Genomic DNA, 27,239 nt, shown 5'->3' with positions numbered 1-27,239 from the left:
GCGCGCGCGCATCGCGGCGTGCTACCCGGGTGCGGGGCTGTCGCTGCCGCTCACCACGCAGGACATCCTCGACGCGTTCTCCGACATCGCGCGCGAGCACTAGCGCGCGACAGACGACAGATGGGACACGATGTGTGTGTGTGTGCAGGCGCGCATCGCGGCGTGCTACCCGGGTGCGGGGCTGTCGCTGCCGCTCACCACGCAGGACATCCTCGACGCGTTCTCCGACATCGCGCGCGAGCACTAGCGCGCGACAGACGACAGATGGGACACGATGTGTGTGTGTGTGCAGGCGCGCATCGCGGCGTGCTACCCGGGTGCGGGGCTGTCGCTGCCGCTCACCACGCAGGACATCCTCGACGCGTTCTCCGACATCGCGCGCGAGCACTAGCGCGCGACAGACGACAGATGGGACACGATGTGTGTGTGTGTGCAGGCGCGCATCGCGGCGTGCTACCCGGGTGCGGGGCTGTCGCTGCCGCTCACCACGCAGGACATCCTCGACGCGTTCTCCGACATCGCGCGCGAGCACTAGCGCGCGACAGACGACAGATGGGACACGATGTGTGTGTGTGTGCAGGCGCGCATCGCGGCGTGCTACCCGGGTGCGGGGCTGTCGCTGCCGCTCACCACGCAGGACATCCTCGACGCGTTCTCCGACATCGCGCGCGAGCACTAGCGCGCGACAGACGACAGATGGGACACGATGTGTGTGTGTGTGTGCAGGCGCGCATCGCGGCGTGCTACCCGGGTGCGGGGCTGTCGCTGCCGCTCACCACGCAGGACATCCTCGACGCGTTCTCCGACATCGCGCGCGAGCACTAGCGCGCGACAGACGACAGATGGGACACGATGTGTGTGTGTGTGCAGGCGCGCATCGCGGCGTGCTACCCGGGTGCGGGGCTGTCGCTGCCGCTCACCACGCAGGACATCCTCGACGCGTTCTCCGACATCGCGCGCGAGCACTAGCGCGCGACAGACGACAGATGGGACACGATGTGTGTGTGTGTGCAGGCGCGCATCGCGGCGTGCTACCCGGGTGCGGGGCTGTCGCTGCCGCTCACCACGCAGGACATCCTCGACGCGTTCTCCGACATCGCGCGCGAGCACTAGCGCGCGACAGACGACAGATGGGACACGATGTGTGTGTGTGTGCAGGCGCGCATCGCGGCGTGCTACCCGGGTGCGGGGCTGTCGCTGCCGCTCACCACGCAGGACATCCTCGACGCGTTCTCCGACATCGCGCGCGAGCACTAGCGCGCGACAGACGACAGATGGGACACGATGTGTGTGTGTGTGCAGGCGCGCATCGCGGCGTGCTACCCGGGTGCGGGGCTGTCGCTGCCGCTCACCACGCAGGACATCCTCGACGCGTTCTCCGACATCGCGCGCGAGCACTAGCGCGCGACAGACGACAGATGGGACACGATGTGTGTGTGTGTGCAGGCGCGCATCGCGGCGTGCTACCCGGGTGCGGGGCTGTCGCTGCCGCTCACCACGCAGGACATCCTCGACGCGTTCTCCGACATCGCGCGCGAGCACTAGCGCGCGACAGACGACAGATGGGACACGATGTGTGTGTGTGTGCAGGCGCGCATCGCGGCGTGCTACCCGGGTGCGGGGCTGTCGCTGCCGCTCACCACGCAGGACATCCTCGACGCGTTCTCCGACATCGCGCGCGAGCACTAGCGCGCGACAGACGACAGATGGGACACGATGTGTGTGTGTGTGCAGGCGCGCATCGCGGCGTGCTACCCGGGTGCGGGGCTGTCGCTGCCGCTCACCACGCAGGACATCCTCGACGCGTTCTCCGACATCGCGCGCGAGCACTAGCGCGCGACAGACGACAGATGGGACACGATGTGTGTGTGTGTGTGCAGGCGCGCATCGCGGCGTGCTACCCGGGTGCGGGGCTGTCGCTGCCGCTCACCACGCAGGACATCCTCGACGCGTTCTCCGACATCGCGCGCGAGCACTAGCGCGCGACAGACGACAGATGGGACACGATGTGTGTGTGTGTGCAGGCGCGCATCGCGGCGTGCTACCCGGGTGCGGGGCTGTCGCTGCCGCTCACCACGCAGGACATCCTCGACGCGTTCTCCGACATCGCGCGCGAGCACTAGCGCGCGACAGACGACAGATGGGACACGATGTGTGTGTGTGTGCAGGCGCGCATCGCGGCGTGCTACCCGGGTGCGGGGCTGTCGCTGCCGCTCACCACGCAGGACATCCTCGACGCGTTCTCCGACATCGCGCGCGAGCACTAGCGCGCGACAGACGACAGATGGGACACGATGTGTGTGTGTGTGCAGGCGCGCATCGCGGCGTGCTACCCGGGTGCGGGGCTGTCGCTGCCGCTCACCACGCAGGACATCCTCGACGCGTTCTCCGACATCGCGCGCGAGCACTAGCGCGCGACAGACGACAGATGGGACACGATGTGTGTGTGTGTGCAGGCGCGCATCGCGGCGTGCTACCCGGGTGCGGGGCTGTCGCTGCCGCTCACCACGCAGGACATCCTCGACGCGTTCTCCGACATCGCGCGCGAGCACTAGCGCGCGACAGACGACAGATGGGACACGATGTGTGTGTGTGTGCAGGCGCGCATCGCGGCGTGCTACCCGGGTGCGGGGCTGTCGCTGCCGCTCACCACGCAGGACATCCTCGACGCGTTCTCCGACATCGCGCGCGAGCACTAGCGCGCGACAGACGACAGATGGGACACGATGTGTGTGTGTGTGCAGGCGCGCATCGCGGCGTGCTACCCGGGTGCGGGGCTGTCGCTGCCGCTCACCACGCAGGACATCCTCGACGCGTTCTCCGACATCGCGCGCGAGCACTAGCGCGCGACAGACGACAGATGGGACACGATGTGTGTGTGTGTGCAGGCGCGCATCGCGGCGTGCTACCCGGGTGCGGGGCTGTCGCTGCCGCTCACCACGCAGGACATCCTCGACGCGTTCTCCGACATCGCGCGCGAGCACTAGCGCGCGACAGACGACAGATGGGACACGATGTGTGTGTGTGTGCAGGCGCGCATCGCGGCGTGCTACCCGGGTGCGGGGCTGTCGCTGCCGCTCACCACGCAGGACATCCTCGACGCGTTCTCCGACATCGCGCGCGAGCACTAGCGCGCGACAGACGACAGATGGGACACGATGTGTGTGTGTGTGCAGGCGCGCATCGCGGCGTGCTACCCGGGTGCGGGGCTGTCGCTGCCGCTCACCACGCAGGACATCCTCGACGCGTTCTCCGACATCGCGCGCGAGCACTAGCGCGCGACAGACGACAGATGGGACACGATGTGTGTGTGTGTGCAGGCGCGCATCGCGGCGTGCTACCCGGGTGCGGGGCTGTCGCTGCCGCTCACCACGCAGGACATCCTCGACGCGTTCTCCGACATCGCGCGCGAGCACTAGCGCGCGACAGACGACAGATGGGACACGATGTGTGTGTGTGTGCAGGCGCGCATCGCGGCGTGCTACCCGGGTGCGGGGCTGTCGCTGCCGCTCACCACGCAGGACATCCTCGACGCGTTCTCCGACATCGCGCGCGAGCACTAGCGCGCGACAGACGACAGATGAGACATGACGACATGATGACGTACGAGTTACCCGGAACCGGAGTTAACTCGTACTATCAGCTATGAAGCTAAACATTACATGTCTTGTATGATGTATCTAATTGATTAATATATTATACAACAGTACCTACTACCTATACTCGAATTTTTAATTAAACAACACGTTTTGACATTAGATATAGGTTAGATCGTCCAAGTTAGATAATGATACCATATTTAAGATGTTAGTGATGTATGTGGTTCAGTTGTGTCATATGTGAATGAGTCAATGAACCAGTTCCCGCTTCACTATTTTATTTTGAGCTCACACAAGCAGAGTAAAAAGAAGCAACTATAACAAATAATTACTAAAATAAAATAAGTACCTAGATGTAGGTAACTCTAGTATAATATTGCCGTAAAAAAGGGTTTTAGGATATGATTTACGTAAATATATATTTGTGTAGTTAGGTGGTCTTAGATGTTATCAAACAAGTTTTTTAATAATTTTTATACCATTAATTCCATTAAACCACCGACTTACAATTTATGACAGCTTTCCAATGTTACCCGTACTACTACGCCACTGTACCAACTCAGTTGCTGATTTTTTTTGCCCCCCTCACTATTTTTATTTTTGCACGAAAATCTAGTAGCACTGGAAACGTCAAAAAATGTTGTTTAATTAAAAATTCGACTATAGTAGAAAACTTAGTGTTTTGTTATTTAAGTATATTGTTAAGTAGCACCATATTTATATACCTACCTACTACCTAGCAAGTAAGTTATGTAAAATAAATATTTTATTTTTAAAAAGATTGTTTAAGTTTATATAGGTATACAAAAAGAGAAGCTGACTGTCTGATTGATCTATTAACGCACAGCCCAAAGGTGGCCCGCGGGCATGCCAAGCTGTGCAGACCACTAAGGTGGCCCGCGGGCATGCCAAGTTGTGCAGAGTGCAGACCACTAAGGTGGCCGATGGCCCGCGGGCATGCAAAGCTAATTTTTGTAAATGCAGGCATTGTCTTTATGAGACATTACCTAATACTTTATACTATGTATTTGGGTTTTGATGTTTGTATTTGTATGGGTTTCCTGTCAACACTTCCGAGCACTTCTCATTTCTGAGTTTTATATACCTACCTACATAAATGTATTTTGCATTTTGCTCTTTATAGAACCTTGAAAAGAAAAATAAATCCAGCACAAAACTTAAGATGGACTGATCAATAGGAATTTAATGTTGTTTAGTGGCCAACAATTTTTTTTGTATGGAGATGAATTTTTTGTTGGGTGGCAATTTTTTTTACTAGTTCACCCAATAGCCCAAGATTTTGAACATTTTTCGCTTTAGCACTGTATCTCTCCGACTGCTAGTTTTCACCCTGTGGCGGTTGCCACAATAGAAACTAGATGGCGCTGTTCAATCGATGACATAGTCCCGAACAAATGTACCGCCGACAGTACTCGCAATAACAGAGTGTTCTGCAATCTGGACTATATATAGAAGTTTCAAGATACAACCGTCGGCCCAGCTGGCGCTACCGAGCACAACCAACCGCTCGGTGGGAGATCTCCCCTTTGGTACGGTCGAGCCTGCACACCGCTCCCGTACATTGGTGACCCCGACGTGATCAAGAATGGTCGCACACCTCAACAACCGACGAAATCAAGAATGGTCGCACACTACAACAGCCGACGTCATCGAAGATAAACCGCACACCGCCGCACTCCGCACTGGCGCATACGTGATCAAGGGTGATCGCATACATCGCAACACCTTTGGATCACACACCGCAAGCCCGACGTCTCCTCCAACCCCAAGTCTACAGCAACAGCAATCACATCGAGGCCTGTAAGACGGATGTAGCCACAGCTTCGGGGCACAATGGCCCTGCACTCCATCACCAGCTACAAGCGTCCTGGTCTACCGCTTCTCTGGATGGTTAGCAGCCATTGCCTTTCCTTCACACGCCTTCACGCTACAACGCCACCTCTCTTCACTGCTTCACACTACGCGTTCGTCTCGGAGGGGAGTGATGTGGCGGTTGCCACAATAGAAACTAGATGGCGCTGTTCAATCGATGACATAGTCCCGAACAAATGTACCGCCGACAGTACTCGCAATAACAGAGTGTTCTGCAATCTGGACTATATATAGAAGTTTCAAGATACAACCGTCGGCCCAGCCGGCGCTACCGAGCACAACCAACCGCTCGGTGGGAGATCTCCCCTTTGGTACGGTCGAGCCTGCACACCGCTCCCGTACAACCCCACGACTGACTGACACCCGCGGTGTAGCCTACTTCATTGGTTAATTGGGTTTTCGGTCACAAATGAAGAAATACATGTCTCAGGATTTTTGGAAATTAAACCCCCACCTCAATTTTCTAAATTCCACCCGAGCGAAGTCGGGGCGGGTCAGCTAGTTCCAAATAAATATTGTTTAAAGCATGTTAGATGTACTTTGGCTTCCACAATCCATATTCCATGGAATTCCATAGTCATGTACCCCTACTTAGTTACGTACCCCTACTTAGGTTTGTACCCCTACTTTGTTACATACCCCTACTTAGTTACGTACCCCTACTTAGTTATGTACCCCTACTTTGTTACATACCCCTACTTAGCTACGTACCCCTACTTAGTTACGTACCCCTACTTAGTTATGTACCCCTACTTTGTTACATATCCCTACTTAGTTACGTACCCCTACTTAGTTATGTTCCCCTACTTAGTTACGTACCCCTACTTAGTTATGTACCCCTACTTTGTTACATACCCCTACTTAGTTACGTACCCCTACTTAGTTATGTACCCCTACTTTGTTACATACCCCTACTTAGTTACGTACCCCTACTTAGTTACGTACCCCTACTTAGTTATGTACCCCTACTTTGTTACATATCCCTACTTAGTTACGTACCCCTACTTAGTTATGTACCCCTACTTAGTTACGTACCCCTACTTAGTTATGTACCCCTACTTTGTTACATACCCGTACTTAGTTACGTACCCCTACTTAGTTATGTATCCCTACTTTGTTACATATCCCTACTTAGTTACGTACCCCTACTTAGTTACGTACCCCTACTTAGTTATGTACCCCTACTTAGTTACGTACCCCTACTTAGTTATGTACCCCTACTTTGTTACGTACCCCTACTTAGTTACGTACCCCTACTTAGTTATGTACCCCTACTTAGTTACGTACCCCTACTTAGTTACGTACCCCTACTTAGTTACGTACCCCTACTTAGTTATGTACCCCTACTTTGTTACGTACCCCTACTTTGTTACGTACCCCTACTTAGTTATGTACCCCTACTTAGTTACGTACCCCTACTTAGTTATGTACCCCTACTTTGTTACATACCCCTACTTAGTTACGTACCCCTACTTAGAATAGAAATGAGTATAAACAATGTCTTGTGTTAGTTGAATAGTTTAATTTACTAATTACATCACATAGGTACATAGTTTACATACAATCGACACTTAGTCGACGGACTTGGGCGGCGCGTAGTTAAGGTACAGCAAGCCGGAGCCCTTGGCCTGCAACAGATATATATTTTAGTAACTAAGAGGAACTAGTTTAATATAAAAAAGCACATTTATACACTTTAGAGATTTGTAAAAAATTAAAACATTTTTTAAATTTATAGACTAGCGCTCCAAAGATGGAGCGCACTGGTCTAGAAGATGCCTATTCACTGTTGACTCGAAGGTACCCATATTATAATTGGAGGGGAAAACTGATGCTGGAAGATTTAGTTATAAATTTACATTAGGAACTAAAAACATTTAGAAAATCATTGCACTATTGGTGACTGTCTGTGTGATGGGTCTAATCTTCAAAACAGTTGAACCGATGACACTTCACACAGTGATCTAAGCTACTTGTAAACTGCAAGTAAAACAAAACGTTCCTACTAGTGTTAGCTTATTGAAGTTAGTTTAATGAATTAAGACAATATTTGACTCATTCGATGTCACGCAATCTGTGGTGGGGTAGCCATCTTGATTCGATTTGTATAAATAGAGTGTATGACAGTTATTACTTCAGTCTCATTCCGACTCGAGACTCGACGACTATTAAATACTTTTGTGTTTAGGTCGCTATTTTGATTATGTGGTTGCAATAGCAATTGTGCCCTAATCAAGTTAATATTGCAGTTAGGTTATTATATAGATTAAAACTCTCGATAAGCCTCTACAGGTTGTGATCTATATCCACATGCAAGCTTTATATGAGGGAACATTTTAATAACTTATAAAATTAGTTAAATTTAACCTACTTTTCTGACTTACGCTTAAACTAGATTCATAAAAAACATACACGAATAAAATATGTACATAAAAGAATAAACTAGCTAACATATCAATTCCTCTACAAACAGATCAGACCACACCACACGGGAGGGTCGGCAACTCACGATGGCGATATATCCTACAAGTGTGGGATGTGTGCCACCCGGGTGGCAATAGAGGTGAACTCACGATAGCGATAGATCCCGCCATGAAGCTGATGCCGAAGAGCAGGATGGCGTTGTAGCGGCGCTGGTTGGCGTCGTATCGCGCCTGCCACGAGCCCTGTGGCACGGGCAGCTCGTCCATGCTGGGCGTCTTGAAGCCCTCGCCCGCGTGGTAGCGCCGCACTGTGCACATCGCTACATTCGTTACTCTGTCCCCAGCTATGCAGGCACTCGTCTGCCGGGGCAGCCGCAGGATTCACATGCCAACCACTTCCCCATTTATAACTGTTGCTGATCTTTCTTTATTTATTCATTTATTAAACAATTTGACAGTAAAACCCATTACCATTAACTTAGTTTGGCCCTGTCTCTGGGACCTGGGGATTTTTATTTTTTTTGTTAATAAGTCAAATCATGGGATTTGACTTGATAAAAATTAAAAAAATGAATTGGTTCAGACATATTCAGTATTTATAAAAAAACATCATAATATTAGATAGGTATTGAAAAACAGATACCAATTCTAATACTGATAAGAATAACATTTATCTATTGGGCAAGTCATGACTTTGGGAGTCTTCCTTTGTCTGATATCATTTTGTAATTACATATTACAATTTCATCTAAAACAAGGATCCTCTTTTACATATCTATTATTCTTAAACATAATTTATAACATTTCATCTAAGTAACGCAAATGTATTTCAGTATTGCCCTAAATTACAAAGTTTTAGGTTATTTTCAATTGTTATGTAACAATATTCTTTCAGTTTAATTTGGAGAAACAAAGTCAAGTCTTCGTTTATTAATCGGGAGATCTTTAAATGAATTATTATGAATGTTAATAACTAAGTAAATATAAATAATCTAAATAAAATATGAAAGAACTCATTTTTTTCTTGAATTTTCATTTTCAAATGTCTTGTTTTTTCTTACCTGTGGTTTGCATTAAGCGGGAAATAACATTTCGTGAAGCAAGCATTTTAAAACTAAATTTAACTTTGACTTTTGAAATATTTTGCCGGAAAATTTTATTCGAAAACCTGCGAAAATCGTGCGATCCGTGTTGGCCACAAAAATAATCGATTCAACAGTCAACCACAGAGTACATTGAATATACGCAGTCAACTTCAAGAAAGTAGAAACACAGTGAGTAGGTAGTGACAGACTGGTGACAGACCAACAGACCAAGAAGTGTTAATTATCATTTGTCTTTATCATTCTCAAATGACAGTTGCGTTTCTTTTCACATTACCATAGAAAGTCTGCAATATAAGTCCCGCAAACTGATATTACGCTGGAACCATGTCTCATTAACATCGAAATGACGTCATTTTGACATCAGCCGAAATAAAAAATATACAGTAAAATCGTAAAATATCAGCTCGAAACTTCATAGTGATTATATAAGTACTCTTTGCTTCAGTCTAGATTTTTAATGAAACAACACGTTTTGACATTAGCTAATGTCAAATCGTAAAATAATGATACCATAATTATTTAAGATGTTAGTGATGTATGTGGTTCAGTTGGTTCATGTGAATGAGTCCATGAACCAGTCCCTGCTTCTCTATTTTAGATTGAACTTTCACAAGAAGAGTAAAGAAGAAGCATTATAAAATAAGTAAATAATTACTAAATAAAATAAGTACCCAGAGATGGTATAATAGTGCTTTAAAAAAGGGACTTTAGAATATGATTTACGTAAATATGGTTTTATCGAGTAATGAAATGTTCACTTATAATACCACAAGAGCTTCAAAATTATCGGGTATTTCCCGATAGGTTCGTTGCAAACAAATGAAGGAGTCAAGTTTTTCAGGTTAAAAAATCACGAGCGCGAAGCGCGAGTGATTTTTCCTGAAAAACTTGACGACTTTATTTGTTTGCAGGGAACCTTGAGGGAAATGCCAGATAATTTTGAAGCTCGTGTGGTATTCGGGGGATTATTTTTCCGTCCCAAATGTCGGCCAAAATCTCCAATTTTCACAATTGAATTCAACCTGTCAGTTTGACGTGTGGACTTCAACTACCAGAGAAAATTTTCAAAAAATTATCAGTATAATACCATGTAGGTTGTACCACGTGACGTCGAATGGTGCAATTCTATTGGTCGACATTTGGGTCGGAAAAATAATCTTAGATGTTACTAAATAATTTACAGCAGGATAAACCATGAATTACCTACATTTAACTATCGACTCACGATGTTTGACATGTTTCTAAAGTTACCCGTAGCTATTGTACCAACTGGATTGGTGGTTCATTTCATACCAATGTGGTTGCTCTCGGCACTATTTATCTAAATATATTATGTACAAAAGGATTGACTGACTGACTGATCTACCAACGCACAGCTTCAACTACTGGACGAATTGGGCTGAAATTGGGCATGCAGATAGCTATCATGACGTAGTCTCAGGAAGTTTGAAAATTCTACCTCTAAGGGGGTGAAATAGCGGGTTGTAGTTTGTGTAGTCCACGCGGATGAAGTCGCGAGCATAAGCTAGTTTTTCATAAAAATCGGTAGCACTGGAATTGGAAACGTCAAAAAATGTTTGTTTTATTACAAAATCGAGTACCTAGGTAGGTAGTTATCTTTTATTTCTGGTCGGTGGTAGTTATACCTCTTGGTATACGTAGTGCTGACGTCACTAAAATGGCAGCCACGCGCTTTAGCAGTTTGCGAATGCTACAAAACACATAATAATTCAATTAAGTAAGTTCATTTCTTTTATGTAGGTACCTATCTGATTAACTATTTTATGTAGGTACCTATCTGATTTACTATTTTATTAACCATACTTTTAACATTCCCGTAATTTTTGTTTTATATACCATCGTGACGTAATGGAACGTGATAGGCTGATAGCTAGTTTGTAGATAACTATTGTAGTGCTGTATCACCAGAGTGCTTAGTGAAACTAAATAGCGTCTACTGGTGTCTAACGTACAAACGTATATTCAATGTACTCTGTGCGTACAAAACCACATCGTATTTGATAACGTAACGTACAGATTTTACTTTCTACTATTGACAAACGTGTCGTAAAAATATACCTACCTAGCTAGTTTGATAGAGTCGTTCGTGTCGTCAGAGAGAGAGACGATGCCAATGAACGAGATAGGTACGAATTCTTGTTCAAACGTCAAATACCAACAGCACAGTAGGGCGATTGTCTAAAACCTGCATCAATCATTATTACAATCTCAATTGTTCTGATTGGCTGAATTTGTGCTATTCTTGTTGCAACAATGCATTGTGGCCAATAGTGAGCGAGCATTAACCAATCAGAGATGATTGCGATCGTGACATTGTAGCTGTCAAACAACCGCGGTAGGGCCACTGGCCACAGCACTGACTACTGACACTGAGCACAGCAGTGAGCAGTCAGCAACAGTTTATATCGGACATCGGGAGGGAGCGCACGTCGCTCGCTCCGCGTGTGCGTCTCTTTGTTTACACTTATTTGTTTAGAGTGTCGAATGTTGTGATCGGGGCTCGTTCGCACACAAGTATCAGAGGCAGAGCAGCGCAAATGTTGGCATGTTGGCGTGTCGGTGTGGTGTGAGGACGGGACTATGGAGTGGCTGAGGGCGCTGGCGGGGCGGCGCGAGGCGGACGGCGGCGCGGGCGACGGCGGCGCGCTGGAGACGGCGCAGGAGCGGCGCGAGCGCTGGCGCAGCGTGTACGTCATCTACTTCACCATGTTCCAGATGTCGCTGGGGTTCAGCATCGTGCTGACGGGCGTGTGGCCCTATCTGGACAAGGTGAGTCGCCGAGAGGTCCGACTCCAGTACGACTACTGTACTGTACCTAACATACCTATCGTACAACAAATAACACTTTTAGTGGAAGACGCTCACATCCGTTCATTACATGGTAATTATATTAATCTTCGCACAGAGCTCAACAGACTCCACATTCCATCGCTCCACTCGCTCCACTCGCTCCACTCGCTCCACTCGCTCCACTCGCTCCACTCGACCACAAAGCTTCAATGACCTAGCCATTTCCTTTAAATAATACATGAGCTATATACCTAGTTACGTACATAGGTGTAAGACAAGCTGTAGAGCACAGAAGACAACTAGGTACATGTATCGGTAGGTAAATAACAGTTTACACCGTCCGTCCGTCCGTCCGTCCGTCCGCGTCCGTCGAGCTGCTCCTTGCGATGTAAACAGAAGATTTCTACCTACAATTAACTTATTTATCTGTTCCGGTAGGTAAATACCTAGTTAGTATGATAAATTATGCATAATATCACTTAGGTATTATAATGATATGTACTTAACTAATGTGCTACCTACAAGCTCGTAATTAGGTACTTTATGTATGAACGAACTTTATGTACTTTATGTAGAAAAGAGCTGAATCTGTGTGTTTGTGTATTTGTCTGTAGCATGGTATGGTAGCTAGGTAGGTAGCTAGGTAGGTAGGCGAATGAACCGACTTTGATTCAGTTTTTGTTTGTTTGAAAGGTGTCTCGATCGAGTGTTCGTAGCTAGGTAGGTAGGTATAATCCAAGAAAATCTGTTGTTTGAAAATTATCAGCTCTTTTCTAGTTTTCTTATTAGACCGCTTATTGTAAATGTATCCGACCAATACATAATCAATATGTCTCCAGCCACATTGTTGTGAAGCGACGCATTGGCATGGGAGGTGCCTAGTGCGTAGTGTACGACCTACAGGTCTAGCTATTGCACGAACCACTTGAAGCTATTCTCGACCCCCTGATTACGATGACGCACTAACTATTGAACCCTCTTTTTGGGTCGGGGGTTAAAAAATAGGTATAACTTCCTACCTATTTTTTAATAATATGTCAAATAGATCGGGAAATAAATGCAGAATTCAGTGACGTAATTCAGAGTAGATACAAATGTAGTGCAAGTGGTCACAATGACGAGTGACCACTGACCACTGACCACTGACCACTGACCAGGCGTGATTGTTAGCAGGAATCTAGCGCAGCGGCCAGCGTGGCGGCGCGACCACAACAAAAAGAGTCAAGGCCGAGTCCGCGGGGTCGCCACGGCCGCCGGTCGCGTCGCCACGAGCGTTGCCACATCTACCTATCTACTTATGTCTAACCAATGATATTAGAAGAAAAAGAGGTAGATATGTTACTTATATCAAATTCGATGTTTATTAATGGCACGCTGCGTCAGCGCCGAAAGACTCAACACACATAAACGCATAGATAGTATTTTAACCTCACACAACAGAGAGTAAAGGACGGTGAACTAATAACATCAGCTTCAGTTGCGCACGAAAAAGAGACGGTTATATTTTGCACTACCTCGTCCTGCACAGAAGAGTGGAAGAAGGACGGATATATGCCTAATAATGCGAGCGTAAAAGAGACGGGACGAGACGGTAAACTAGAAACTCCAAAGAAAAAAAAAACAGTAAAGTCTTTTCGGCTAATGCCGATTTATGCCTACACTGTAGTTGTATAGTAAAATAAAAACCTTATACTGTGGTATTTAATATATTACGAACTAGCTTTTTCCCGCGGTTCCGCTCGTTTTTAGGGTTCCGTGCCCAAGGGGTGCCAACGGGACCCTATTACTAAGCCTCCGCTGTCTGTACGTCCATCTGTCAGCGGGCTGTATCTCGTAAGCCGTAATAGGTAGACAGTTGAAATTTTCACAGAATGTATTTCTATTGCCGCTATAATAAAAATAATAAAAATTAAATTAAATTAAATAAAGGGGGCTCCCATACATGGAAAAGAAGTCGAAATAAAATTACTAAATTTTACGCGGACGAAGCCGCGGGAAGGTAGGTAAAGGAATAAAATGTGAAATGAAAATATTTTTTATTTTTGAAAATATTTACTATTACACAATCTACATACCCATAGCCAAAATTCCCTCATTGTATGAAGAGACCCAGCAGTGGACCGTAAAAAGATGTTAGACCATAGTTAATTTATCCTTCCCTAAAACAGGAAATATGCACACTATTTGAATTGTCAATACTCAGAAGAGACCTATCTGTTTATTTTATATTCTTTGATCGGAAACTTTAAAATACGTACAACGATAACTTGATACGTACTTATGGCATGTGACATAAGGTACAAATTGCAATGAGTTGCATTTTACACGAACGTGCACGAGTTTGTTATTGTTAAATAAGTGAAAAATACGAATTATATAAAAGAAATAGTTTTACTTACGAATGAAATGTGATTCCTTGACTTTTGGAAACCTTGCTTGTGTAGTTTGTGCAGAATCTCATCACACACGACGGCATTTTCGGTTGTTTTGGGAGACGAAAACAAAATACACATTACTATCAACGACGTCATCGATAGCGCGACGACAGCGGGCGACTGAGCTCAGGTTTGCTAATTAGCTTAGTTTTAACGTGCCACTTGCGGTCCGCGTATAACGTATCTACCTATTTTCTTCTAATATCATTGTGTCTAACTATACCTACTAACTACTTACTATAATATTATAAACAAGTCAAGTTTGTAAGTTGGTTTGTAGGCAGTAATATAGATTACTCCTTACAAACCAAGAATTTTAAAGAATTTTTGTAATTCTTTCACCAGTAGCAAGCTGAATGTAGCTTCACAGTTCTGAGTGACATAGGTAGACTATATTTTATTAAAAAAAAATTATAGATCCCTACGAAAATTGAAATACACGTTCGCGTTGACTCCACGACACGACACGACACGACACGACACGACACGCTCGAGTCGAGGCGCGATAACGACACAGATAACAGTGTACAGTGTACATTGTTGTACGTGCTATAGCTATAGGTACGTAGCGATACCGACAAATATATATATCGGCAGATAGCTCTAGGATCGTCTTATTTCCTTCTATTGGGCGTTTATCTACAGGGTTATTATGTTGGCTTAATAGGAACGCGGGATTCGATTCTACACAAGTACACAAGTCGTTTCTCTTACCATCTTCAAACCATATTGTTTTTCTTACGTGTCCATGGTAACCCAGATTGTGTCATAATGCGTAGACTCGATCAACGCCACTAGACAACGTTTGCGTCCCGATTACTGCCGAGTATCTCCGACACTCCTGTTCTTAGCAGCACACGCCCTCGTGTGAAGTACATCAGCTGCAGTTACTCTGAGAAGAAATAAAACAACCAAAGAGTAGCTATTTAAACACTTACACACGAGTACTTGATTCCTCGGCCAATTCTGACTTCAACTTCAATAGAGAAAATCTAAGAATTATTAAAATCATTATCGCCAGTTATCTCAAATATCTAGAAACCATTTAACTGAGCTACAGTTTATTTCGCATTATTGTTCATAAACAAAACAAATAGGTTCTCAATCATTTTTTTTTACCACAGCCATGTATCAGTCGTTTACTTTAAAAATCAAAAATAATTCAACCAAAAAATGTATTCTGAAAACACTCGAGTCAACACTCATATCGGCCCGACTCCCACAGCCAACGAGCAATTGTAATTGCCCACGCACATCCATCCCCCGTGGATTGCGGTTTCACTCTCTCATCCATCACAGTGGATCAACGAGCAATTGTAATTGCCCACGCACATCCATCCCCCGTGGATTGCGGTTTCACTCTCTCATCCATCACAGTGGATCAACGAGCAATTGTAATTGCCCACGCACATCCATCCCCCGTGGATTGCGGTTTCACTCTCTCATCCATCACAGTGGATCAACGAGCAATTGTAATTGCCCACGCACATCCATCCCCCGTGGATTACGGTTTCACTCTCTCATCCATCACAGTGGATCAACGAGCAATTGTAATTGCCCACGCACATCCATCCCCCGTGGATTACGGTTTCACTCTCTCATCCATCACAGTGGATCAACGAGCAATTGTAATTGCCCACGCACATCCATCCCCCGTGGATTGCGGTTTCACTCTCTCATCCATCACAGTGGATCAACGAGCAATTGTAATTGCCCACGCACATCCATCCCCCGTGGATTACGGTTTCACTCTCTCATCCATCACAGTGGATCAACGAGCAATTGTAATTGCCCACGCACATCCATCCCCCGTGGATTACGGTTTCACTCTCTCATCCATCACAGTGGATCAACGAGCAATTGTAATTGCCCACGCACATCCATCCCCCGTGGATTACGGTTTCACTCTCTCATCCATCACAGTGGATCAACGAGCAATTGTAATTGCCCACGCACATCCATCCCCCGTGGATTGCGGTTTCACTCTCTCATCCATCACAGTGGATCAACGAGCAATTGTAATTGCCCACGCACATCCATCCCCCGTGGATTGCGGTTTCACTCTCTCATCCATCACAGTGGATCAACGAGCAATTGTAATTGCCCACGCACATCCATCCCCCGTGGATTGCGGTTTCACTCTCTCATCCATCACAGTGGATCAACGAGCAATTGTAATTGCCCACGCACATCCATCCCCCGTGGATTGCGGTTTCACTCTCTCATCCATCACAGTGGATCAACGAGCAATTGTAATTGCCCACGCACATCCATCCCCCGTGGATTACGGTTTCACTCTCTCATCCATCACAGTGGATCAACGAGCAATTGTAATTGCCCACGCACATCCATCCCCCGTGGATTACGGTTTCACTCTCTCATCCATCACAGTGGATCAACGAGCAATTGTAATTGCCCACGCACATCCATCCCCCGTGGATTACGGTTTCACTCTCTCATCCATCACAGTGGATCAACGAGCAATTGTAATTGCCCACGCACATCCATCCCCCGTGGATTACGGTTTCACTCTCTCATCCATCACAGTGGATCAACGAGCAATTGTAATTGCCCACGCACATCCATCCCCCGTGGATTACGGTTTCACTCTCTCATCCATCACAGTGGATCAACGAGCAATTGTAATTGCCCACGCACATCCATCCCCCGTGGATTGCGGTTTCACTCTCTCATCCATCACAGTGGATCAACGAGCAATTGTAATTGCCCACGCACATCCATCCCCCGTGGATTGCGGTTTCACTCTCTCATCCATCACAGTGGATCAACGAGCAATTGTAATTGCCCACGCACATCCATCCCCCGTGGATTGCGGTTTCACTCTCTCATCCATCACAGTGGATCAACGAGCAATTGTAATTGCCCACGCACATCCATCCCCCGTGGATTGCGGTTTCACTCTCTCATCCATCACAGTGGATCAACGAGCAATTGTAATTGCCCACGCACATCCATCCCCCGTGGATTGCGGTTTCACTCTCTCATCCATCACAGTGGATCAACGAGCAATTGTAATTGCCCACGCACATCCATCCCCCGTGGATTGCGGTTTCACTCTCTCATCCATCACAGTGGATCAACGAGCAATTGTAATTGCCCACGCACATCCATCCCCCGTGGATTGCGGTTTCACTCTCTCATCCATCACAGTGGATCAACGAGCAATTGTAATTGCCCACGCACATCCATCCCCCGTGGATTGCGGTTTCACTCTCTCATCCATCACAGTGGATCAACGAGCAATTGTAATTGCCCACGCACATCCATCCCCCGTGGATTACGGTTTCACTCTCTCATCCATCACAGTGGATCAACGAGCAATTGTAATTGCCCACGCACATCCATCCCCCGTGGATTGCGGTTTCACTCTCTCATCCATCACAGTGGATCAACGAGCAATTGTAATTGCCCACGCACATCCATCCCCCGTGGATTACGGTTTCACTCTCTCATCCATCACAGTGGATCAACGAGCAATTGTAATTGCCCACGCACATCCATCCCCCGTGGATTGCGGTTTCACTCTCTCATCCATCACAGTGGATCAACGAGCAATTGTAATTGCCCACGCACATCCATCCCCCGTGGATTACGGTTTCACTCTCTCATCCATCACAGTGGATCAACGAGCAATTGTAATTGCCCACGCACATCCATCCCCCGTGGATTGCGGTTTCACTCTCTCATCCATCACAGTGGATCAACGAGCAATTGTAATTGCCCACGCACATCCATCCCCCGTGGATTGCGGTTTCACTCTCTCATCCATCACAGTGGATCAACGAGCAATTGTAATTGCCCACGCACATCCATCCCCCGTGGATTGCGGTTTCACTCTCTCATCCATCACAGTGGATCAACGAGCAATTGTAATTGCCCACGCACATCCATCCCCCGTGGATTGCGGTTTCACTCTCTCATCCATCACAGTGGATCAACGAGCAATTGTAATTGCCCACGCACATCCATCCCCCGTGGATTACGGTTTCACTCTCTCATCCATCACAGTGGATCAACGAGCAATTGTAATTGCCCACGCACATCCATCCCCCGTGGATTGCGGTTTCACTCTCTCATCCATCACAGTGGATCAACGAGCAATTGTAATTGCCCACGCACATCCATCCCCCGTGGATTACGGTTTCACTCTCTCATCCATCACAGTGGATCAACGAGCAATTGTAATTGCCCACGCACATCCATCCCCCGTGGATTGCGGTTTCACTCTCTCATCCATCACAGTGGATCAACGAGCAATTGTAATTGCCCACGCACATCCATCCCCCGTGGATTACGGTTTCACTCTCTCATCCATCACAGTGGATCAACGAGCAATTGTAATTGCCCACGCACATCCATCCCCCGTGGATTGCGGTTTCACTCTCTCATCCATCACAGTGGATCAACGAGCAATTGTAATTGCCCACGCACATCCATCCCCCGTGGATTGCGGTTTCACTCTCTCATCCATCGCAGTGGATCAACGAGCAATTGTAATTGCCCACGCACATCCATCCCCCGTGGATTGCGGTTTCACTCTCTCATCCATCACAGTGGATCAACGAGCAATTGTAATTGCCCACGCACATCCATCCCCCGTGGATTGCGGTTTCACTCTCTCATCCATCACAGTGGATCAACGAGCAATTGTAATTGCCCACGCACATCCATCCCCCGTGGATTGCGGTTTCACTCTCTCATCCATCACAGTGGATCAACGAGCAATTGTAATTGCCCACGCACATCCATCCCCCGTGGATTACGGTTTCACTCTCTCATCCATCACAGTGGATCAACGAGCAATTGTAATTGCCCACGCACATCCATCCCCCGTGGATTGCGGTTTCACTCTCTCATCCATCACAGTGGATCAACGAGCAATTGTAATTGCCCACGCACATCCATCCCCCGTGGATTACGGTTTCACTCTCTCATCCATCACAGTGGATCAACGAGCAATTGTAATTGCCCACGCACATCCATCCCCCGTGGATTGCGGTTTCACTCTCACATCCATCGCAGTGGATCAACGAGCAATTGTAATTGCCCACGCACATCCATCCCCCGTGGATTACGGTTTCACTCTCTCATCCATCACAGTGGATCAACGAGCAATTGTAATTGCCCACGCACATCCATCCCCCGTGGATTGCGGTTTCACTCTCACATCCATCGCAGTGGATCATCCGTGTGCATCTCCCATACACACGCGCACCTGTCTGCGCTACGGTCTCTCAAGACCCCGACCTCCACCAGAGCTAAACGCGCATCGCGCGCCCACGGACTCTCAAGTTGCCCCAAGAGACACCGATTTCTACCGGGCTGCGACTACGTAATAACTACTGGCACGGTCAAACTTCATATGGCCGATAGAGTCTCTACTCGAGCTGTTACTGATCATGATCATTCTACTGATTGTTTACATCACTCTCTTCGAGTGGTACATGACCTACTGGCATTTTTTTTAAATTTATCATGTGCATATTTTGTAACTTCTATTTAAATTTAGAGCTTTTAACGTATAACGGTCACGTACACAACATAAAATCCATTCCGTAGGTACTGAACACTCGTGTTTGACCAATAGCAGCTACAGAAACCACATTATTAACACATTCAGCGTTAAACTTGAATGTAAAACTTTATTTAAACAACGAGCACTCAGCACAGGAATCTTAAGAAAATGCATTTACATCACCTTTATGTTCCAATATGCCTAAAATTAGTTGTACGACGCAGACATCTACGTGTCGCTCACCAGCTGCCCTCGTCGCGCTCGTCCCGCAAAGGAATATTAGTTGTAAACGCCATAGCTCGGATCCTCGTAGTTTGAATAAATTATTTTGATTTTGATTTCATACGTCATAATCGTTCGTCGTGCATAATCTTGAATCCGTGCCTGATTATCAGGTAATCAAACTCGGGTAAATCTCCACGGTAATTTGGTTTTAGGTTATTGTAAGGTGGCAATCCGTTCACGCATGTTTTCGTTCTGTTGTTCAAACAGTGTATGCCAATTATCATTACCGTTCCCGTTGTTCCCGGTCTGTGCCAACACTGATCCCGCTTCTGATATCGGCAGATAGCTCTAGGATCGTCTTATTTCCTTCTATTGGGCGTTTATCTACAGGGTTATTATGTTGGCTTAATAGGAACGCGGGATTCGATTCTACACAAGTACACAAGTCGTTTCTCTTACCATCTTCAAACCATATTGTTTTTCTTACGTGTCCATGGTAACCCAGATTGTGTCATAATGCGTAGACTCGATCAACGCCACTAGACAACGTTTGCGTCCCGATTACTGCCGAGTATCTCCGACATATACATATAAGTACTTGCGTAATGAATTGTTTAGTTAACATTCAATGATTTCTACTAATTAAGTACCAACAAAAACTACTGAACGGTGCTAAAACTCGGAATATAAATGGGGTGAAATGTACCTCTACATATACCTAGTATATCAGTGCCCTGTCCGTCCGTGCGTCGTCGGGCACGCCAGCACGCCAGCACGCCAGCACGCCACACACAGTGCCGTCGTACACAACACTAACATTTTCACAGCGTTCATTTTGAAATTTATAATATTATTCTTTGTTGCAGCGGCAATATAAAATAGAATTAGGTACCTACATGTTCTTTAAAAAAAATCAACTGTAGTGTAGGCTTGGTGTGTCTCCAACCGTAAGCCCGGTGTAACACCAGCTTGCGCCAAAACTGCTAACGTTGCACGTTACATTGTATTAATGCATTCTCGATTATTACACGCTTTACGCTCAACATGATCAGACGTTTTATTTCTATCATCATCACCAACACCAATCACCACATGGCGACCCTGCCCTAAGGACTTGAGAAGAAGCGATGAAGCTACAAAATGGGGAAGAAATATTCCAAGTCAAAAGAAGAAACCATCGTTGTGGCGCAAAATGCCAATGGCGAGGCCAGCGCTAGTCGACTTTATTCGGAATTGGAATTAAGTGATATTTTATTAATAGTGGTGTTGTCGATAATGATGATGGCTATTGTATGGTATTTTTATAAAAAATGTCAAGAAAAATCAATTAATATCTTACGAAGAGAAATGAATGCAGGCCATATGAATGTTGTAACGAAGCCCCCGGAGATGGTGACTTCAGCGCATATTTGAGCCCCGCGACGCGACGTTCCGAGAAATTTGGCCGACGTGACCCGACCCAGTGTTTGTGAACAGTGTACCTACGATGTGAATGAAATGTACTGTGACCTTTTTCCGAGAACTGCACCTGTTACTTAAGTGCGAACTTATAAAATTAATATATGGAATTAGAACAATTAGATACTATATTAGTGCAATTAAATCAATTAAGGACTTATTTAGTGAAAATCGGACCTAGTAGAAGAAAAGGGGACTTGTTAGTGAAAAAGTACAGTGAGGCAAATAAATGTTATAATAGTTATTTAGAAGTAATAGGGATAGTACAAGAAAAATTCGATAAAAACGAGTATACACAGGACACTCAAAAATATGTATTAGGAATTAAATATAAGGTAGAGAGTTTATATAGGGATATTTTTAATTTGTGTAATTTTCAGGAAACTTCCACAGACAAGATGGAGAGTAAGGTAAGTTTTGATTTGAAAACCGCGGTAAACTTGTTGCCTATTATGACCGACGATGAAAGTGTTACGCAAAAATTAATAGATGCAATTGAACTTTATAATTCGATGTTAAATACCGAAACTAAATGCTTACTTGTGAATTTTATCTTGAAAACACGCCTTTCGCGTAATGCTAAGCTACGCCTTAATACAAAATACGACGATGTAGAATCTTTATTGCGGGACATGAAATTGCATCTGTTAACTAAAAAATCCGATGTAGCGTTACAAAGTAAACTACAATCGACCGTTCAGGCCAATAAGTCGATTGAAGAATTTGGACAGGAAATTGAAAAATTATTCGTAGAATTAACGATTTCACAGGCTGACGGAGAGCCGTCAAAATACGAAATTTTGCGGCCATTAAATGAAAAAAATGCTATAAAACGGTTTGCAGATGGATTGCGGAGCCAAAAATTAAGCACGATCATAGCCGCACGCAACTATAGCACTCTGAAAGATGCAATAAGAGCAGCGGAGGACGAATCCTTAGTGAATCCTCCTCCTCCTTTCATGACATATCAAAGAGGTCAATTTCGTGGTAGACGTGGTTATAATAACTTTAATAGGGGAAGGCCACAATATTATCCAAGGTCATATTATAATAATTCGTATCATAACAACGATCACTTTCATAATAATTCCCAAAGATATTCCTATTATAATCGTGGTTTTTCATCTGCCAGAAATGCGGTCAGGGGTGCAAACCCAACTCGAGGTCGTGGTGTTACATATCAGTGGCAAAATAACAATAGGAGTTCACGAGGAGCTTTTACAAATAGGAATCAGAGGAAAATAAATTATGCTGCTCCTTCGTCAACTGAAAACAACGAGAGTTCAGAAAAATTTTTTCGTCCCTAAATTCATTTTATCAGGAAATAGCATAAATTGGGTGAATTTTAGGCGTTACGGTCAGACAGTAGACTTATTAGTGGATACTGGAGCATCAATTTGCGCTATTAAGCGTAGTTCATTAAATAAACTTAGAAATCAACCACAATTTTATGCTGATGAGTTTGAGATTCATGGAGTTGGTGGCTTTTAACACATTAAAAAATATTCTAATTAATCCTCCAGTTATCCAGATTTTTTAGAAAATAATGAATTTGTTTTAGAAACAGACAGTTCAGGTTTTGCAATAGGTAGTGTATTATGCAATAAAAACGGTAAACCAATCGCTTATGCGAGCAGAAATCTAAATAAAGCAGAACTAAATTACCCGATTATAGAAAAAGAACTACTAGCTATAGTATGGTCAGTAAAATATTTTAGGCCTTATTTATATGCTCGTAAATTCAGGATAAAAACAGATCATAAACCATTAATATATTTATTTGGAATGAGAAATCCTACCAGTCGTTTAACAAAATTTAGACTTTGTCTGGAAGAGTATGATTTTGTTGTTGAGTATGTAAAGGGAAAGAGTAATGTAGCTGCAGATGCATTATCTCGTATGATTGTGGAATCTAATGAGTTGAAGAGTATGAATGAGAAGTATGTAAGTGAGAAGAATGTTAATGTGATGACACGTGCTCAGACTAAGAAAGCGAGAGAATGTGAGAATAATAATATTATTACAAACAAGGACGTACCGGCATTTAGACAACATGTAGACAACGTAAGGACTGATCAACCTAACGTTGTTGAGATACTAAAAAAGACTACTAATGACACGGAACTGACATTAATCGATAAGAGAAAGTGGTTAGATATTTTAAATAATAAAAGACTAAATAAACGCGTTTCAAGAAATAAAAACTACATGTACGTTAAGGAAAAGTTGACTATATATTCATGTTTGAACCCAAATTCTTTATCAATAAGGACGCGAGACGACTTGTTGAAAGAATTGGAAGATATGTGTGAAGAGATAAATATAAAAGAGCTCGTTATAATTAAAAATGAAGATAACTTGAAAATGATTAAAACAATGTTAAATAAAATAAAAGATGATAAAAGTAAAAATAAAGAAAATCTTAGGTTTTGTGTAATAAATAATGTGGAGAGAATAAGTGATAATGATAAAAAGAAACTTATATTAAATGATTTCCATTTGTTACCTACAAGTGGACATGCAGGAGTAAGGAGAACACTTAACAATATTAAAAAGTATTATTATTGGCCAGGGATGGAAACAGATGTCATCGAGTTTATTAAAAAGTGTATTAAGTGTCAAAAGTGTAAGCATCATAGATATATTCGAGAACCTCTAACTGTAACTACGACAGCATCTTCAGCTTTAGATAAAGTATTTTTAGATATTGTTGGTCCTATAGATAAAGATGATTTTGGATATAAATATATACTAACAATTCAATGCGAATTAACAAAATATTTAGAAGCATACCCATTAGTTACAAAATCAGCTGAAGAGGTTGCTAAAATTTTTGTGGAAAAATTTATTTTATCTTACGGCGTTCCAAGGATTATTGGCACGGATAGAGGATCTGAATTTATTAGTTCTATAATGAAAGAAACTTGTACAATTTTAGGTATTGAAAAAATGTTATCGACTGCTTATCATCATGAATCTATTGGTGCGTTAGAGAATACACATAAAGGGTTAGGTAATTTTCTTAGAATACAAACTAACGGTTTTCCAAATTCATGGAGTTCTTGGATTCCCTTTTGGAAATTTTCGTACAACACAACAGTTCATAGTGAAACTAAATATACTCCTTATGAATTAGTATTTGGCCATGCATGTGTATTGCCTAACAATCTGACATCAAAAGTTGAACCTTTATATAACTTTGAAAATTATCCTCTTGAACTTAAATATAGATTACAAAAAGCTCAAAGTGATGCGAGAAATAATTTAATTAAAAGCAAGGAAGCAAGAAAATTTAAATATGATATAAAAATAAATCCAATCCATTACGAAAAGGATGATTTGGTTTTGGTTAAGCAAGAGAATACTAAAAAGCTAGAAAATTTATATAAAGGTCCATACCCAGTGGTAGAAGATGTATCTCCAAATGTTAAGATAATTATAGATAATAAAATTAGATTAGTGCATAAGAATAGAACTATTCCTTTTTATGATTAAGTTCTTTATGTGTAAGATTTCTTTATTTGTTTTTTTTCTTTCAAAAAAAAAAAAAACGGTAGAGGTGTAGTGTAGGCTTGGTGTGTCTCCAACCGTAAGCCCGGTGTAACACCAGCTTGCGCCAAAACTGCTAACGTTGCACGTTACATTGTATTAATGCATTCTCGATTATTACACGCTTTACGCTCAACATGATCAGACGTTTTATTTCTATCATCATCACCAACACCAATCACCACACAACTCTCTACTTATACCGGTTCACGAGATAGCCCGCTGACAGACACACATGGACAGAAAGCGGAGGCTTAGTTCATTAGTACCTGATAGGGTTCCGTTGGCGACCTTCGGCTACGGAACCCTAAACAAAGATGAATATTTATTCGAATGACGATGACAGATACAATAAAGTATTTGATGGATCAGGTAATCCGTTGTATCGGGCAGTGGAAATAATCCCGACATGTTGTCGCATGATCGATCGCGTGGATCTCAATATCGGAACCTTGACATCAATAGCATGCATACCGCCTGCCGCCTGCCGCCTGCCGCCTGCCGCCTGCCGCGGTGCAGGCTCCGGCCCACTGCAGCCCAGCAGTCCAGCACTCGGGGCCCACGTCGCGCTTCGGTTACCTTTCCGGCGATTAGGATCTGGCGTAGCTTTAAGAGAAAAAAAAAATAAAAAAACCGACTTCGAAAACCCCTACAAAGTAAAAAATAACTTTTGATTCTAGACGTGTATGAATGTTGAAGTCGGGCGAACTTCACGTATTAACTTCTAGTAGTTCATACATAATTTATGTATGAAGAAACGTGTATCAATTATTATTTTTTACTTTGTAGTGGTTTCCGAAGTCGTTTTTTTTTGATATTTTTATTTATTTAAAGCTTCTTAGTGTAAGTAGTCATTGTTTGGTTCCTAAATATCAATTCCCCACTAAAGCTTTCCATATCCACACGCCTTAGGGGTTCAGTACCTTGCAGCTTCAGGATGGAAGAGTTGGGACTTGGAATTCAATAACAAAGTGTAGGCTCTTTACAATATTATTTCACCAGGAACAGTTCCTGAATTTCTATGGTTTAGAAGTTCTGCATACTCCAGCGTCACGTTTGAGGAGCTTGGAGCTGGAGCGAACGGCATGAAGCCGTCGCTTGATACCTAGAATATTAATTCACCACCAGAAATTCCCGAATCCCCATGGCTTAGGAGTTCAGTGGTGTAGTCTATGCTCGGTACCTTAAATAATATTGCATCATCCGCAGTTCCTGAGTCACTTGTTTAGGAGTGCTGTACCCTGCATCGTCAGGGTTGAGGAGTTGGGACTTGGAGTTCAAGCATACTAGTTTAGGAGTGCTGTACCCTGCATCGTCAGGGTTGAGGAGTTGGGACTTGGAGTTCAAGCATACTAGTTTAGGAGTGCTGTACCCTGCATCGTCAGGGTTGAGGAGTTGGGACTTGGAGTTCAAGCATACTAGTTTAGGAGTGCTGTACCCTGCATCGTCAGGGTTGAGGAGTTGGGACTTGGAGTTCAAGCATACTAGTTTAGGAGTGCTGTACCCTGCATCGTCAGGGTTGAGGAGTTGGGACTTGGAGTTCAAGCATACTAGTTTAGGAGTGCTGTACCCTGCATCGTCAGGGTTGAGGAGTTGGGACTTGGAGTTCAAGCATGAAGTCGTCGCTTGGGACTTACAATATTAATTCACTATGAACACTTCCCGAATCGTCTTAAATTAGGCTGGCAGGAACCCTGCAGCATCAGCATTAAGGAGTCGGATCCAGAATTTTTTATGGGACAACCACGGAAGCTTCCTCGGTTGATTAAAAAAATATTCTGCAAATCGGCTCTGAAACCTCGAAAAAATCGGTGTACACAAAAACGGGTCGAATGGAGAACCACCTTCTTTTTGGAAGACGATCAAAAAGCAATGGTTCGTTACGAGCGATTAAATCGGCCCGACTTCCCCGGCTTAGCTCCGAGAGACCGGGAGAGGATTGTTATTTGTGAAGTTTCCGACTGTCCCAGTCCCAGTCCCAGTCCCAGTCCCAGTCCCAGTCCCAGACTGGTGCGGTCGCGCTGGACGGCGTACATTTGCCAAGATGTGCAGCCGGAGACGTGTCGCCAAAACTCTAAACATCAACTTCTCTTCAGTGTTGTTCGTGTCGTTATGTTGAAGCGTGTCGCGGCTACTGGCTTGTGTTCTTACGTACAAACTCTAAACATCAACTTCTCTTCAGTGTTGTTCGTGTCGTTATGTTG

At 44.7% G+C, this 27,239-nt stretch overlaps 4 protein-coding genes across 5 annotated transcripts; 3 read left to right on the top strand and 1 right to left on the bottom strand.

The window, feature by feature from the left end:
- The first annotated feature begins 10 nt into the window (after window positions 1-10).
- Window positions 11-8,931, top strand: LOC138404647 (uncharacterized). Its single transcript, XM_069509224.1, has 2 exons — window positions 11-4,342; window positions 7,966-8,931. Exon 1 carries the CDS (start codon window positions 843-845, stop codon window positions 1,977-1,979), a length of 1,137 nt encoding a protein of 378 aa, XP_069365325.1. The 5' UTR covers window positions 11-842; the 3' UTR covers window positions 1,980-4,342; window positions 7,966-8,931.
- On the bottom strand, window positions 6,995-9,168 carry LOC117996016 (uncharacterized). The gene is made up of 3 exons (XM_034984027.2): window positions 8,977-9,168; window positions 8,066-8,223; window positions 6,995-7,120 (listed from the first exon to the last, which is right to left on the bottom strand). The coding sequence occupies exons 1-3, from the start codon at window positions 9,020-9,022 to the stop codon at window positions 7,064-7,066; spliced, it is 261 nt and encodes an 86-aa protein (XP_034839918.1). The 5' UTR covers window positions 9,023-9,168; the 3' UTR covers window positions 6,995-7,063.
- A 2,244-nt stretch (window positions 9,169-11,412) lies between these two features.
- Window positions 11,413-14,774, top strand: LOC138404646 (major facilitator superfamily domain-containing protein 8-like). Of its 2 annotated transcripts, none has more exons than XM_069509223.1 (2): window positions 11,413-11,811; window positions 13,006-14,774. In XM_069509223.1, the coding sequence occupies exons 1-2, from the start codon at window positions 11,623-11,625 to the stop codon at window positions 13,135-13,137; spliced, it is 321 nt and encodes a 106-aa protein (XP_069365324.1). In that variant the 5' UTR covers window positions 11,413-11,622; the 3' UTR covers window positions 13,138-14,774. The 2 variants fall into 2 exon arrangements, with proteins under 2 accessions (XP_069365324.1, XP_069365323.1); XM_069509222.1 differs by having other exon boundaries at window positions 13,003-14,774.
- Window positions 14,775-20,957: 6,183 nt separating this feature from the next.
- LOC138404645 (uncharacterized) lies at window positions 20,958-22,962 on the top strand. Its single transcript, XM_069509221.1, has one exon. It carries the CDS (start codon window positions 21,591-21,593, stop codon window positions 22,791-22,793), a length of 1,203 nt encoding a protein of 400 aa, XP_069365322.1. The 5' UTR covers window positions 20,958-21,590; the 3' UTR covers window positions 22,794-22,962.
- The last annotated feature ends 4,277 nt before the right edge of the window (window positions 22,963-27,239 follow it).

The sequence above is a fragment of the Maniola hyperantus genome, unplaced genomic scaffold (genome assembly GCF_902806685.2).
Source record: "Maniola hyperantus unplaced genomic scaffold, iAphHyp1.2, whole genome shotgun sequence".
Taxonomy (NCBI): Eukaryota; Metazoa; Arthropoda; class Insecta; order Lepidoptera; family Nymphalidae; genus Maniola; species Maniola hyperantus.
Note: the sequence above shows the minus strand (reverse complement) of the source record. Positions and strands in the feature narration are given on the sequence as shown.

What these genes read in the sequence shown, in the direction of transcription:
- LOC138404646 (XM_069509222.1), top strand. Translation starts at nt 11,623, where the DNA reads ATGGAGTGGCTGAGGGCGCTGGCGGGGCGGCGCGAGGCGGACGGCGGC. An exon ending in TGTGGCCCTATCTGGACAAG is followed by an intron (nt 11,812 to 13,002) that starts GTGAGTCGCCGA and finishes CGTGATTGTTAG; the next exon opens with CAGGAATCTAGCGCAGCGGC.
- LOC138404645 (XM_069509221.1), top strand. Translation starts at nt 21,591, where the DNA reads ATGGAATTAGAACAATTAGATACTATATTAGTGCAATTAAATCAATTA.
- LOC138404647 (XM_069509224.1), top strand. Translation starts at nt 843, where the DNA reads ATGGGACACGATGTGTGTGTGTGTGCAGGCGCGCATCGCGGCGTGCTA.
- LOC117996016 (XM_034984027.2), bottom strand. Translation starts at nt 9,022, where the DNA reads ATGCTTGCTTCACGAAATGTTATTTCCCGCTTAATGCAAACCACAG. An exon ending in CCGCTTAATGCAAACCACAG is followed by an intron (nt 8,224 to 8,976) that starts GTAAGAAAAAAC and finishes CGATGTGCACAG; the next exon opens with TGCGGCGCTACCACGCGGGC. An exon ending in TGGCGGGATCTATCGCTATC is followed by an intron (nt 7,121 to 8,065) that starts GTGAGTTCACCT and finishes TATCTGTTGCAG; the next exon opens with GCCAAGGGCTCCGGCTTGCT.